This window comes from Heptranchias perlo, chromosome 6 (assembly GCF_035084215.1).
Source record: "Heptranchias perlo isolate sHepPer1 chromosome 6, sHepPer1.hap1, whole genome shotgun sequence".
Classification (NCBI taxonomy): domain Eukaryota; kingdom Metazoa; phylum Chordata; class Chondrichthyes; order Hexanchiformes; family Hexanchidae; genus Heptranchias; species Heptranchias perlo.
In genome coordinates, this window is record NC_090330.1 from 28,133,861 (window position 1) to 28,150,315 (window position 16,455).

General features: G+C 40.1%; 1 protein-coding gene across 2 annotated transcripts in view; it reads right to left on the minus strand.

Moving 5' to 3' along the window:
* LOC137322854 (microtubule-associated tumor suppressor candidate 2-like) overlaps positions 1 to 16,455 on the minus strand; it is a 434,152-nt gene that overhangs the window by 82,778 nt on the left and 334,919 nt on the right. For both annotated transcript variants that reach the window (XM_067985994.1, XM_067985995.1), the window contains 2 exons: positions 14,732 to 14,830; positions 292 to 509 (listed from right to left, as the gene is read on the minus strand). In XM_067985994.1, the coding sequence (XP_067842095.1) occupies positions 292 to 509; positions 14,732 to 14,830 (317 nt within the window). The remainder of the gene's footprint in view (positions 1 to 291; positions 510 to 14,731; positions 14,831 to 16,455) is intronic.

Here is a 16,455-nt window from a genome sequence, read left to right on the forward strand (position 1 = left end):
TTTCAACTTTGTAGAATGGAGGTAATATTGAGTTCAACGGAAGGTAATAAACATTATTTCTAACTAATGGCTTATCGATTACAATTAAAATGAATTCTGCCAGTATGACTTGGAGTCCAAATTGGCATAAGTTTTTGGCATGACACTGTTCTTAAATTAGTGACCTTATGTGTTTAAAAAAGAAAAATGGCTGTAAGAGCCAGGGTTCTTTTAATGAAAGAAATTAATGGTGCTTGGCAATTTTGTACAGAAGCCAAATAAAGAATGTTTTTATATAAATGATGCACTCACTTTATGATGGAAATGCTGTGTCGTCACAGCAAGAACATCAATGCCAAGGCTTGCTCTTTTCAATTGCTCGTGGAGAGATTGTAGCTGTCTGGCCTGCTCCTTACATTTGTCCTTGAGTCTCTGGACTGTTTGGCGCTCAGTCTCTCGAGACTGGAGGTCAGGCTTTGCTGAAAATCCATTTCTCGTACCACCTGCAGCACTCCTTAGCTTGCTTTGCCCTTGGGGAGAGGTAAAGCAAACATTAGAGATTCTAGACGAAGATTTTCATCAAGTTTAAAAATCAAAACCGTAACTAATGCTTTTAAGCATAATCACCTTTCTTTATTCTGCATCATCCAGCATTGTATAGACAAGACTTCATTAATAATTACATTTAATTAGGCAAGATTAAATGTCACTGGTCATTAAAACTGAAGTCATTTTAACAGAGGATGTAATTGATTTAATTGGTCACAGTCTGTTAAACCTATACAACACACAGTTCTCCAGCTTAGCAAGAAATGGCAAATAAACCGGCTGAAGTGAAAGATTGAGCTCATGAATAGACATATCCATCATCAAAGAGGAAAGAAGAGTCAATGACTTCGAAATCCTTCAGTATCTCAGATGTCTTACAGCATAAACTGTATCCTCTGTGAATTCTTCTTATTCAGAATCCATTTGTATATGATAAAGTTACGTTACTCACCTTCAAGTGTAGTGCTTCTCATTCTTTGAATGAGGGCTTACATACCAATGGGTGAAAATCACAAGACTCTAGGGACAAAATTCAACCTACAGCCACCCATTTTGCACCCGTAAAATGGGTGTTAGGTCTCCAAATTTTGCATAGCAAACTATCGCGCCCGATCTGGCCGGAAGTGAGCCAGACGTCATATTGGCTTGGGCACATTTTAGTCACCCAGGGCACCTGCCTGAAATAGGCATTAAGCTCCTTAAATATGCAAATCAGGATCCGACACTGGTTGTAGGAAGCCAAATGTGAAGCTTGCACTGTGCAATCTTTGCTGAGTTGTAGCAGGTCTTAAGCGGCCTAACCAGCTAATTTATATTACTGTGTATTTTCTTTGTATAAAGCTTATACAACTATCCCAATTTGAACCATTGCAGATCAATATGTCCAACAACTTCCATGCTTGGAATTGGAAAAGTGATCCAACTGTGGCTAACTAGAGAAGTTAAGGATAGTATTAGATTTAAAAAGGCTTACAATGTTGCCAAAAAGCATAGTAAGCCTGAGGATGGGGAGGGTTTTAGAAATCAGCAAAGGATGACCAAGAAATTGATAAAAAGGGAGAAAATTGAATATGAGAGTAAACTACCAAGAAATATAAAAACAAATTGTAAGAGTTTCTACAGTATGTAAAAAGGAAGAGATTAGTGAAAGTAACCGTGGATCCCTTAGAGGCTGAGACAGGAGAAATTATAATGGGGAATAAGGAAATGGCAGGGACGTTAAACAAATATTTTGTATCTGTCTTCACAGTAGAAGACATAAAAAACATACTGGAAATAGTGGGGAACCAAGGGTCTAATGAGAGTAAGGAACTTAAAGTAATTAAGATTAGTAAAGAAAAAGTACTGGAGAAATTAAAGGGACTAAAAGCCAACAAATCCCCTGGACCTGATGGCCTACATCCTAAGGTTTTAAAAGAAGTGGCTGCAGAGATAGTGGATGCATTGGTTTTGATCTTCCAGAATTCCCTAGATTCTTGAACGGTCCCCAGGGATTGAAAGGTAGCAAATGTAATCCTGCTATTCAAGAAAAGAGGGAGAGAAAACAGGGAACTATAGTTCAGTTAGCCTGACATCAGTAGTAGGGAAAATGCTAGAATCTATTATTAAGGATATAGTAACAGGGGACTTAGAAAATCATAATGTGATTAGGCAGAGTCAACATGGTTTTATGAAAGGGAAATAGTGTTTGACAAATCTATTAGAATTTTTTAAGGGTGTAACTAGCAGGGTAGATAAGGGGGAACCAGTGGATGTAGTATATTTGGACTTTCAAAACACATTCAATAAGGTGCCACACAAGAGATTGTTACGCAAGATTAGGGCTCATGGGATTGGGGGTATTATATTAGCATGGATTGATGATTTGTTAACGGACAGAAAACAGAGCGTAAGAATAAACGGGTCATTTTCGGGTTGGCAGGTTGTAACTAGTGGGGTGCTGCAAGGATCAGTGCTTGGGCCTCAGCTGCTTACAATATATATCAATGACTTAGATGAGGGGACCGAGTGTAATGTATCCAAGTTTGCTGACGACACAAAGCTAGGTGGGAAAGTAAGCTGTGAGAAGGACGCAAAGAGGCTGCTGCAAAGGGATATAGACAGATTAAGTGAGTGGGCAAGAAGGTGGCAGATGGAGTATAATGTAGGGAAATGTGAAATTATCCACTTTGGTATGAAGAATAGAAAAGAAGAATTATTTTTTATATAAGGTGAGAGACTAAGAAATATTGGTGGTCAAAGGGATTTGAGTGTCCTTATACAGGAATCACAGAAAGTTAACATGCAGGTACAGCAAGCAATTAGGAAGGCACATGATATGTTAGCCTTTATTGCAAGGGGGTTGGAGTAGAACAGTAAGGAGGTCTTGCTGCAATTATATAGGGGTCTGGTGAGACCTGGAGTATTGTGTACAGTTTTGGTCTCCTTACCTAAGGAAGGATATACTAACCTTGGGGGGGATGCAGTGAAGGTTCACTAGATTGAATCCTGGGATGAGAGGGTTGTCCTGTGAGGAGAGATTGTGGAGAATGGGCCTATATTATCTGGCGTTTAGAAGAGGGGTGATCTCATTGAAACGTATAAAATTCTTAGAGAGCTTGACAGGGTAGATGCTGAGAGGCTGTTTCCCCTGGCTGGAGAGTCTAGAACTAGGGGTTATAGTCTCAAGATAAGGGGTCGGTCATTTAGGACCAAGATGAGGAAAAATTTCTTCACTCAGAGGGTTGTGAATCTTTGGAATTCTCTACCCCAGAGGGCTGTGGAAGCTCAGTCATTGAGTGTATTCAAGGTTGAGATCGATAGATTTTTGGACACTAAGGGATATGGGGATAGGACAGGAAAGTGGAGTTGAGCTAGAAGATCAGCCATCATCTTACTGAATGGTGGAGCAGGCTTGAGGGGCCGTATGGCCTACTCCTGTTCCTATTTCTTAGGTTCTTATGTTCGGTTTGGACATAATTTCTCATTCAATTCATAAAGGATCCCTTGTTTTGTTTTTAATTTACATTAATTCTTGTTTACTTCCACTTATTTATCAGTACTTAGTCATTACTCTGCAATCTGAATGCTAGACTAGTTGGACATTACTTTATTATTACACTAACAACAGTACTTTGCCATAGCTGAAAATAAAATGGTTCCAATTCAATTTCTTGGGATGCACCACCACATGGTCTCCTCATTCAAGGATCATGCCTCCTGTTTTAATGCTCTGCTATCTTTAAATTAGCAAAGCATCTGCCCCTTTAAAAAGGAAACTCTACAGGTATGTACTTTTAATTGAAAATGCTTATACTTAGGGTGTGTTTTAGGTGCTTTGTTTTTAATTTAGCTCACTTCCTTGCAGGACTCCTGCGTAGATGTTCATTCCCTGCACTCTAGTGACATTGGTTGGGGAATGCCTGCACTGATACTCAACATTGTTAGTATATGTGACCTCTTTGCAAATTGGTCAAATGAATATTGCTATTTGGACTTTTGTCATCAAACAGTCGTGATTAATCGGCACTAAAGCTGTCTGCTCCATTTTAAAGGCACCCCGTCCCAGTTCTCGCTGGGCGAGGTGGTTAAAATTCTCCCCTTAGAATCTATCCTCAAAATCCTAGCAATGCTTTTCATTTGGAAATTTATGGATAATTCAACCAAAATATGCAATGTACTCAATTCTCTCATGAGACATAACGGTTTGTGTTGATATACTGTTTAGGTTGGTCCAAAATCAGAGAAGCACCTCCTCTTTCAAGGTCAATGTAAGTATAAAATGGGTTTCCCTGATTTGTACTCACATTGATTTAAATGTATCCATTATCTCAGATTATGGCCACTGGCCCATGCTGTAAAAATGCTTTTAAACATACATTATCAATCCTTTTCCTGCTTGTGGCTTATAATTAAATGATGCATACAAACATACGAATTAAGAGCAGGAGTAGGCCATTCGGCCCCTCGAGCCTGCAATTATAAAAGTTTAAAATCTAGTGGAACAGTAAACTTTCTTGACAATAATTGGTGTCTACGACAATGGCCACATTTAATTTTGAACTGATATTGAGGATAAAGTCGTTCCTGTGAGAGGGGGTAAACTACAGAAGCAACTATTCTAGATAGAAATCTCTAATGTGAAAAAAATTTAACATAGCACTAGGGGGGAGAACAGTTTGCTCTACGAAGATATGAGAGGGGTGTGTGAGAACAGGAAAGTTATTCAATCAACCCAATAGAAATTAAGAAAACCCAGGTGGCCTCGAGTCAGAATTGGCAAATGTAATGCACGACTGTTACATCTTCAATCGCGCCTCACCTGCGAGCTGGCTGTTGCTACCTCGATGTAAATGAGATCTGAGGCTCAATGTCGGGGGTGCATCGGGTCTCACCATTTAGGTGCAATATGTCCAACTAATGCAGAGTAGCAATCAACAAATCCAAAAGAATGTTGAACTACATAGTCAAAACAGTAGAATACAAGTCAAAGGAACTTGTCCTGTGCTCTCAGAACATCTTGAGTATTATGCCCAGATCTGCTTGCCGAGAAACAAAGGAAACATTCAAGAGCTGGAGGCAGTGCAAAGAAGAGCCATGTGGCCAGTCCCTAGGGCATGATTTTGACCTGGAGCCGGGAATAGAGTGGGTGGGTAGATTTTCACATGGGAAATCTGGAAGTGAAGTGAGTGCGTCGGAATCTGCGATCGCAACTCAATTGAAGGCGATTATTTTTGCTTCTGAGTTTCCCATGCGACAGCCAGCCAGATTGACAATTCATCTGACCTGAAGGAAACACTCCTGCTCCCCCTGGCCCACAAGCAGTGCAATAAAAGCACTTACCTGATGAAGGGGCCCTTCTCACCTCCTTTCGCCTGGTGAGATTCACGAGCATCGGGAAATCCGTCCTGGAGCCGTTATATTTAAAGATCAGTAACATTAAATAGTAAAAAACCTACCTTAAGTATCTCAAGTAGGTAAATTGCCCCTTTAACGATCCACCTGCCAGCAGTAATGGCGGATGTGACTTCCGGGATTCGGCTGAGCGCGCGCATCCAAATGCGTCCATGTTAAACCCGGAAGAGGGCATGTTGGAGCTGGGCTGCAGTCGCAATTTAAAATGCTACAATTTTTACTTCCCACCCGCCCCCTAACCCACCCGTTCTTGGGGGTTAAAATTACTCCCTTAGTGTCAGAGGTCTGAATTATGAGGAAAGACTGAAGATATGGGATTTTCAGCCTGAAAAGAAGGCGTCTGAGAGATGATCTTATAGACGCAATGAGATAGTAAATGGTATGGAAAAGGTTAATCTGGAATACTACTTTAAATTAAACAGTGGGAGTAGGACAAGACAACACAAGTTCAAACTAGGAAACGGTAAATTTAGGATTGATATCAGGAGGTTCTTCATGCAAAGTGTGATCAGCACTTGGAATGGATTTTGGGGCAGAAGGGTGATGGTGTAAACTGAAACATTTAAGAAACAATTAGATGAAGCAAGGGGGAATGTAGGGTCATTTTTGGATGGATGAATTAACATGAGTTGAATGGCCTTCCTCATTCATAATTATCTTGTGATCTTGTAAATAAGCCTTTGGCAAAGTGGCCACATTTAGTGATTTCTGAGGCTTGGGATTTTTACTATCTAACATGGAGATATTAATGGAAATATTCACATAAAGGTGAAGCCGAAAGGAGTGCTTCCTCTTTTAATCTACCATTTGGTAATTCATCTGACCTAAACATCTTTAAGTGGCTCTTTCAACTTGTGTTACTGCCAACACCAACAGGTACTTATCTAGAACCTTATAACAATCAATTAGTCAATGAGAAAAGGTAAGTTTGTTGAGATGCTGCAAAACTCATTCATTCTATCCCACATAGGTTTCAGCTCTACACTTGTACCTGGTTTTGCAATAAACTATAATGGTCATTTGTTTTTGTCCCCCTGGTAATAGGCTAAGACCTAAATCTCCAAGGTAATGTGCAGGAACTCACAACTGCCATAGGTATTAACACTCAAAACAAAGATATGCAATCTTGTCATAATTACTATGCTTTATAGAATGATCTCCTGTGTGCTTTAAATGCTGTATAATGATTAGAGCTGACTATGCATAATTAGGCATGAGAGATTAATGATCCTGATCATAAAATAAATAGAAACAGCAGGTCACAACTAATTATTCCCTACGTTAGCTTTTCCCCTCGCCCGCTATAAAAACAAAACAAGCAAAAAAACACAACTGTCTAGTCCTCAATATGATAATCATTTTTGTGCTGTATAATTGACTCCATCTTTCCCCTTCATTTCATAGCAACTTGACAAAGCTTTCTTGCCATGAGCTCTAAGAATGGTCTGCAGACTTCTTTGACTTTCAGTTTTATTACTGCTCAGAGGATCAGTTACCAATATGACTGTGCCTCTCATAAGGCCTCTGATTTAAAATGTTACATGAAGCTGCAAAGATAGCCTGGAGATCAGGCTGAGAACTCATCATTCTTTTTTGTTCATAGGCTGGATCACCTTCAACAGGACTTAAATTTGATTTATATTATAATTTGGATATAGGCTCACATAGAATGACACTGATTTTGCCAGAAGTGGGCCCATTTGCAGATCGTATTTATATCAGACTGTAGTCTATTTTTCTCATCTTCAATATCTTACATATATCTTTTTCTCATCCAAGAACTTGTGGACAGGTTTCTTGTGCCTTCATCCAAATCATTGATAAAGATGGTGAGCAGCAACAGCCGTAACACCGATCTCTGCAGGACTCCACTAGTGACCGATCCCCATGCAGAACCACTACCATTAATAACAACCTACGACGATTCAGCCAATTCCTTGTCCAACCTAAAATCTGCCTTCCAATCCAACAGGTTTCAACGTTATTAAAGTCGCCAGCTGTTTAGTCACTTGTCAAAATGTTTTTTGACAATTATGTTATACAATGTTTACTGAATGGTGATACCAGGTATCCAGGGGTAGGGCATGTAAACTGAGAAAGAACACAGGAAGACTTAGGTCAATGGAGTGGGCAGAAATGTGACAGATGCAGTTCAATGCAGAGAAATGCGAAGTAGGATATTTTGGAAAGGAAATATATCCTAACAAGAGGATTATTAACAGAGTGGAGAAACAGAGAAATCTTGAAGTAGAACTTTAATGATGGGATTGAAGGTAGAAAAGGCAATAAAAACAAATGGAATTCTAGGCTTTGAATATAAAACCAAATAACTTTATGTGGAATTTGTATAAGACATTAGGCCACTAATTGGAATACTACATGCAATTCTGGACATCCCATTTTAGAAAGGATATTAGAACCATGAAAAAGGTATAGCAAAGATTCCCTGGTATGAAACTAGGAAATGAGAAGTTATAGTGCTCTCTGAACATATCCAAATCTGCAACTGAAGCTGTGCCAAAAAAGTGTCAGCTTGGATTAGCAATAATACTCTTGCCTTTGAGTCCAAAGGTTGTGGATTCAAACCACAGGATTTGATCACATAATCTAGGCTGGTGTTTCAGTGCAGTAGAGGGACTGCTGCATTGTCAGAGGTGCCATCTTTCGGATGAGATGTCAAACTGAGGCCCCATCTGCCTTATCGAGTGGATGTAAAGATCTCATGGCACTATTTGAAGAGCAAGGGGGTTCTCCTGGTGTTCTGGCCAACATTTATCCCTCAACCAACACCATCAAAACAGATTAACTAGTCATTTCTCATATTGCAGTTTGTGGGATTTTGCTGTACACAAACTGACTTCTGTGTTTGCCTACATAATGACTGTAACTACACTTTAAATCTAATTCATTGGTTGTGAACTGTTTTAGGGAATCCTGAGGATATGAAAGGTGCTATATAAATGTAAGTTCTTTCTTTAGTTATGATAAGATGGTGGCAAAAATTGCATGCAAAAAACGCACTTCATTTCAGCTGAATGAAACACCTGTTTCAAACCATGGGGGTGTAAACTGCATACATATCAAAAACCTATCCTATAGCCTTTCCACTGATCGGAGTTGGGTTTCCCCTCTCATTCATGGTTTATGCTGCATCTATGTTGTTCCTAAGTTATCATGGCAAAGATCACAAGCGATTATGGCACAGGAACCGTAATGTGTATTTTACTTTTCCCTTTGACTTTTGTTGTCCTTTCCACGAATGAGAGTAAAAATATTTTTATTTGCTTCGCATGTTTAACTTTTTTGCTTTTTGTCAAAGGTTGAATAATCTCAGCACGAGAGCTTAATGAAGATATAATTACAGTACAAAAGTGGCCTCCCATGAGGCCAGATTGTATATCTGTGGTATGTTGCTAAACTGCAGGGTACAGCTGATCATTTCCCGACCAGAACGTATTATCTTCTAATGAACTCCATTATATTACAAGTAGATTGATATGGATGATCTAAAGAGCTGCCGTTAACGTTTCAGAAATCTGAAAATATAAAATTTGTGTTAACTTAGCAGGAAGGGGAAAGCTGGCTCCCAAAACACATCTGCTCTCCTGGATATCCCCAACTCAAAAGTCACTGTTGCCTCCTGTTGCTTACTGGTTTGCTTGCAGTATGGTCAAGAAAGGGACTTTATTCACCACTATTGTAACTCTTGAATCCATGAGAGTCTGAAAAGATCAGACCCCATCCCATGCATCCTCGCAATGACACTTTCATTCTAGACTCTGACTAGATGCACTAACCAAACAAGTTATTAATAGAATTTTTCTCAGTTTTCCCTTTTCTTGCTTCCAAACCTGATCCTTCCTCTCTTTCTATACAATCCTTAGAAATGTCGCTGGTCAACATCTAACGTTATGGTGAAAGACTGTTGCAGATGACCGCGATCGATTATAATCTTCCTTATACACAGCATTAGATACACATCATAGAATCATAGATGTTACAACATGGAAACAGGCCCTTCGGCCCAACATGTCCATGTCGCCCAGTTTATACCACTAAGCTAGTCCCAATTGCCTGCACTTGGCCCATATCCCTCTATACCCATCTTACCCATGTAACTGTCCAAATGCTTTTTAAAAGACAAAATTGTACCCGCCTCTACTACTGCCTCTGGCAGCTCATTCCAGACACTCACCACCCTTTGAGTGAAAAAATTGCCCCTCTGGACCCTTTTGTATCTCTCCCCTCTCACCTTAAATCTATGTCCCCTCGTTATAGACTCCCCTACCTTTGGGAAAAGATTTTGACTATCTACCTTATCTATGCCCCTCATTATTTTATAGACTTTTATAGACATCAAAAGATGAATGTGCTTTGTGAGGGGCAGAGGAGTACTTGAGAATTGTACCATTGCAGCACTCACAGCTGATTGTAAACTGCAACTAAGTCAGAGTTTTCTAAGTGACAGAATCATTTACAACAAAACCAACAGTTTTTTTTTAACAATGATCTTTTGTAGTTGCCATTATGAATTCATATTTTTTTATGTGCATTTCTGTGAAAGCTCATGTTGAACTGCCTCCCACGTAGCTTGTCAAGAAGTAAAGGTCTAATTTCTGATACAGTGTAGTACAAACTTTGCAGAGCATCATGACTTCATCCTTGGCACAAGAACAATAGATAATGGTTCTAATTTCTGCACAACACAGTCAAGGAATTCAAAACTTTCATTGTTGAGTGTGAATCTGCCAACTCTTTGTAATAACAGCCTTTGTTTTTACAGAACTGCAAAGGGGAACTGGTATGTTCATTAATCAAATTCCTGAAAGGAAACATAACTTGCCAATTTCATAGAATAGAATCATAGAGAGGTTATAGCATGGAAGGAGGCCATTCGGCCCATTGAGTCCGCGCTGGCTCTATGCAAAAGCAATCCAGCTAGTCCCATTCCCCCGCCCTTTCCCCGTGGCCCTACAAATTTTTCCTTTCAAGTACTTATCCAGTTCCCTTGTGAAGGCCATGACTGAATCTGCCTCCACCACTACCTCGGGCAGTGCATTCCAAATCCTAACCGCTCGCTGTGTAAAAAAGTTTTTCCTCATGTCACCTTTGGTTCTTTTGCCAATCATCTTAAATTTTTGTCCTCTGGTCCTTGACCCTTCCGCCAATGGCAACAGTTTCTCTCTATCTACTCTGTCTAGACCCTTCATGATTTTGAATACCTCTATCAAATCTCCTCGCAACCCTCTCTGTTCCAAGGAGAACAACCCCAACTTCTCTGTCCACGTAACTAAAGTCCCTCATCCCTGGAATCATTCTAGAAAATCTCTTCTGCACCTTTTCTAAGGCCTTCACATCTTTCCTAAAGTGCGGTGCCCAGAACTGGACACAATACTCCAGTTGTGGCCAAACCAGTGTTTCATAAAGGTTCATCATGACTTCCATACTTTTGTACTCTATGCCTCTATTTATAAAGCCCATCCCTATGCTTTTTTAACCACTTTCTCAACCTGCCCTGCCACCTTCAACGATTTGTGCACATATACCCCCAGATCTCTCTGTTCCTGTACCCCTTTTAGAGTTGTGCCATCTAGTTTAAATTGCGTCTCCTCATTCTTCCTACCGAAATGTATCACTTTGCATTTTTCTGCATTAAATTTCATCTGCCACATGTCCGTCCATGCCACCAGCCTGTCTATATCCTCTTGAAGTCTATCACTATCCTCCTCACTGTTTACTACCCTTCCAAGTTTTGTGTCATCTGCAAATTTTGAAATTGTGCCCTGTACATCCAAGTCCAAGTCATGAATATATATCAAGAAAAGCAATACTTCCAGCACTGACCCCGGGGAACACCACTGTACACCTCCCTCCAGTCCGAAAAACAACTGTTACATAGGAAACATAGGAACAGGAGTAGGCAATTCAGCCCCTCATGCCTGCTCCGCCATTTGATAAGATCATGGCTGATCTGTGATCTAGCTCCATATACCTGCCTTTGGCCCAAATCCCTTAATACCTTTGGTTGGCAAAAAGCTATCGATCTCACATTTAAATTTAGCAATTGAGCTAGTATCAATTGCCGTTTGCAGAAGAGAGTTCCAAACTTCTACCACCCTTTCTGTGTAGAAATGTTTTCTAATCTCGCTCCTGAAAGGTCTGGCTCTAATTTTTAGACTGTGCCCCCTACTCCTAGAATCCCCAACCAGCGGAAATAGTTTCTCTCTATCCACCCTATCTGTTCCCCTTAATATCTTATAAACTTCGATCAGATCACCCCTTAACCTTCGAAACTCTGGAAAATACAACCCCAATTTGTGTAATCTCTACTCGTAACTTAACCCTTGAAGTCCGGGTATCATTCCAGTAAACCTACGCTGCACTCCCTCCAAGGCCAATATGTCCTTCCGAAGGTGCGGTGCCCAGAACTGCTCGCAGTACTCCAGGTGTGGTCTAACCAGGGTTTTGTATAGCTGCAGCATAATTTCTGCCCCCTTGTACTCCAGTCCTCTAGATATAAAGGCCAGCATTCCATTTGCCTTATTGATTATTTTCTGCACCTGTTCATGACACTTCAATGATCTATGCACCTGAACCCCTAAGTCTCTTTGGACATCCACTGTTTTTAACTTTTTACCATTTAGAAAGTAACCTGTTCTATCCTTTTTTGATCCAAAGTGGATGACCTCACATTTGTCTACATTGAATTCCATTTGCCACAATTCTGCCCATTCACCTAATCTATCAATATCACCTTGTAATTTTATGTTTTTATCTACACTGTTTACAATGCCACCAATCTTTGTGTCATCGGCAAACTTAGATATGAGACTTTCTATGCCTTCATCTAAATCGTTAATAAATATTGTGAATAATTGAGGCCCCTGCTGGACTCCACTAGTCACATCCTGCCAATGTGAATACTTACCCATTATCCCTACTCTCTGTCGCCTTTCGCTCAGCCAATTTCCTAATCAAGTCCATACTTTTCCCTCGATTCCATGGGCTTCTATCTTAGCTAACAGTCTCTTATGTGGGACCTTATCAAATGCCTTCTGGAAGTCCATATAAATAACATCCATTGACATTTCCCTGTCCACTACTTTAGTCACCACTTCAAAAAATTCAATCAGGTTTGTCAGGCACGACCTACCTTTCACAAATCCATGCTGGCTCTCTCTGATTAACTGAAAATTCTCAAGGTGTTCAGTCACCCTATCCTTAATTATAGACTCCAGCAAGTTCCCCACAACAGATGTTAGGCTAACTGGTCTATAATTCCCTGGTTTCCCTCTCTCTCCTTTCTTAAAAAGCAGAGTGACATGTGCAATTTTCCAATCCAGAGGGACAGCTCCTGAATCTAGAGAACTTTGAAACTTCACCACTATTCTCCGTTTCCTGTCCCTTAGCCAATTCTGTATCCATGTTGCTACTGCCCTCTTTATTCCAAGGGCCGCAATCTTGATGATAAGCCTACCGTGCGGCACTTTATCAAACATCTTTTGAAAGCAACCTTTAGTATCAAAAATTGAATCTAATTGTCCAATTTAGTTGTTACCTCTTAACTGTATATACCATTAACAGTGTTCCCGCTAAATGTATTTTTAATAATCATTTTCTTTCATTACCATTAAAACATACACCTTAAAGCTGCTCTGTCCCATCAAGTTTGTGTTTTTGAGAGTATATCATTGTAGCTTAGTTACATATGTCCGTTGGAAGTCTTTTGAGAGGGGCAGTTGTTGAGACAAATAACACAAGATATATTCAGACAATGAGCTAGGAGCAAGTGGCTGGGAAAGGTAGTGTAAGAACAGTTAGCACAACACATTAGAGCTGTTTTAAAGTATTCCCCATGTCCATTATTTACTAGTTTCATCCTGATCTTTCCCTTGTTGTGGTGCACATCTGCTGAAATTGGACAGATGACCTGCTTCCAGGCCTCTTCCAATGTCACTCGAGTTGGCTGGTAGATGTTCTTTGGCAATAACGCTTCTACTTATTCTCCCTATTTCCTGTAGAGACACCCCTTTCCCTTCATTTTACGTTCAATATAAAAAGTAATAATCATCACTTTCATGTCGAATAAAACTTTTAAAGTTACTTCATGATTGCAATTTCACAGATGAGCTTGGGCAATTCAGTGTGCGAATTGAACTGGTATCCCATGACTGGTGTGATAAAGTACATTGGTTCCAATCTATTGTGCTACAGTATTCCAAAGTTCCCTGTCACGTTCTGATGATATCTCACTCTGATTTTGCGGAAAAGAGGATAAATTAAAGGAAAGGTACAAAAGAGCTCCCCATCTAAGGGTGAATAGATGGTCCTGCTGTCATTGTGCTTTGAGCAGATGACATGAACAGGTTTGCTATGACAAAATAGTCCAACAAGGGTTTCTCAGACTTATCTTTGGAAGATGAGATGAGCTTTTTGGTGAAAAAATACTTGTTGAGGTATACTATACTTTTAATGAGGACTTGCAGTGCCTTATTATGTAGCTGAGCTGAGGATAGTTTGTATCATTGACAGATTTTTGGTGATTCTCTGGCTAGAGATAATGAACTGGTTGCTTCAGCCTTGCCCCACCAGTTACTGAGACACTTTAAAATGCAGATTGCTCAAGAATTCATGACCCTGAATAAGGTGACAAAAATGCTGGAGCACAAACCAAATTATTTGTGTTCCAACCTGTTGATCTGCCACTATTTCTAATGATGACAATGAGTTATCTTCCCCAAGTGAGCTCCTCATTCAGTCTAGAGGCAACCCAAGTAATTGGCATAATATTCAGTGGATCTTGTAACCTGATACCCACCAAAATGTCTCTGATTCTCCGCAATAAGCAGCAATAACATGAAAAGTGTAATTGGACCATCAGCTGGGAGAGAATCATATTTTTGAAATTAGATGTATTTTAATGAGGTACAAGATGCATCGGGGGGCGGGGGTAGACACCAACAGTGCCAGTGACATGGATAATTGGACAGCTGTTGGGGGATTAAAAATGTTAATTTCACATAGAGCCAAGTATAAATTTATAGATTTACATGAGAAACTTAGTGATTGTGTTTAATTCACTTATGCTTACAAAGAGTAATTTATTTCTACAATGAAACGTAAGAAAACTAAATTACTGTACCTGTTAGCCAGGTGCCTATGTTAATAAAATGCTTTGGTTTTTACTTGCATCATTTTGAATCTGGAGAAAGGGTTATGTTGAACACAAGGACTAAACATGTAGTTACATTCCCTGTTCTGTTTTCATATTTTAAGAATACATTACACAACATAAACTATAGATACATACCTGGTGGGTGAAGTTTGCTTGCAGGTATGACAAGTCTTTTGGGTGATGAAATCACAGGTTTTGGAATATCATGATCTTTTTGTACTTCCTTCTTCATTGCTGTTTTGGGAGTTTAACAATTAATTTATTAGACAGTGCCTCTTCTCTCATTGTTCTACACAGAATGCATTTGGTAACTCAGAAGCCAACCAAATGCAAGCATCTTTTACGAGCCAATATCACTTCACTTTCTCAAAGGGCGGTTGACCAATATTTAAGAACATAAGAACATAAGAAATAGGAGCAGGAGTAGGCCAATCGGCCCCTCGAGCCTGCTCCGCCATTCAATAAGATCATGGCTGATCTGATCCTAACCTCAAATCAAAATTCATGTCCAATTTCCTGCCCGCTCCCCGTAACCCCTAATTCCCTTTACTTCTAGGAAACTGTCTATTTCTGTTTTAAATTTATTTAATGATGTAGCTTCCACAGCTTCCTGGGGCAGCAAATTCCACAGACCTACTACCCTCTGAGTGAAGAAGTTTCTCCTCATCTCAGTTTTGAAAGAGCAGCCCCTTATTCTAAGATTATGCCCCCTAGTTCTAGTTTCACCCATCCTTGGGAACATCCTTACCGCATCCACCTGATCAAGCCCCTTCACAATCTTATATGTTTCAATAAGATCGCCTCTCATTCTTCTGAACTCCAATGAGTAGAGTCCCAATCTACTCAACCTCTCCTCATATGTCCACCCCCTCATCCCCGGGATTAACCGAGTGAACCTTCTTTGTACTGCCTCGAGAGCAAGTATGTCTTTTCTTAAGTATGGACACCAAAACTGTATGCAGTATTCCAGGTACGGTCTCACCAATACCTTATATAACTGCAGCAATACCTCCCTGTTTTTATATTCTATCCCCCTAGCAATAAAAGCCAACATTCCATTGGCCTTCTTGATCACCTGCTGCACCTGCAAACTAACCTTTTGATTTTCTTGCATTAGGACCCCCAGATCCCTTTGTACTGCAGTACTTTCCAGTTTCTCGCCATTAAGATAATAACTTGCTCTCCGATTTTTCCTGCCAAAGTGCATAACCTCACATTTTCCAATATTGTATTACATCTGTCAAATCTCCGCCCACTCACCCAGCCTGTCTATATCCCCTTGTAGGTGTTTTATGTCCTCCTCACTCTCTACTTTCCCTCCCATCTTTGTATCATCTGCAAACTTTGATATGTTACACTCGGTCCCCTCCTCCAAATCGTTAATATAGATTGTAAAGAGTTGGGGACCCAGCACCGACCCCTGCGGAACACCACTGGCTACAGGTTGCCAGTCCAAGAATGTACCATTTATCCCAACTCTCTGCTTCCTGTTAGATAACCAATCCTCCACCCATGCCAGAATATTACCCCCAATCCAGTGATTCTTTATCTTGAGCAATAATCTTTTATGTGGCACCTTGTCGAATGCCTTCTGGAAGTCCAAATACACTACGTCCACTGGTTCCCCTTTATCCACCCTGTACGTTATATCCTCAAAGAACTCAAGCAAATTTGTCAGACATGACTTCCCCTTCGTAAAGCCATGCTGACTTTGTCCTATTAAATTATGTTTATCCAAATGTTCTGCTACTGTCTCCTTAATAACAGACTCCAAAATTTTACCCACCACAGATGTTAAGCTAACTGGTCTATAATTTCCAGCCTTCTGCCTACTACCCTTTTTAAATAAGGGTGTTACA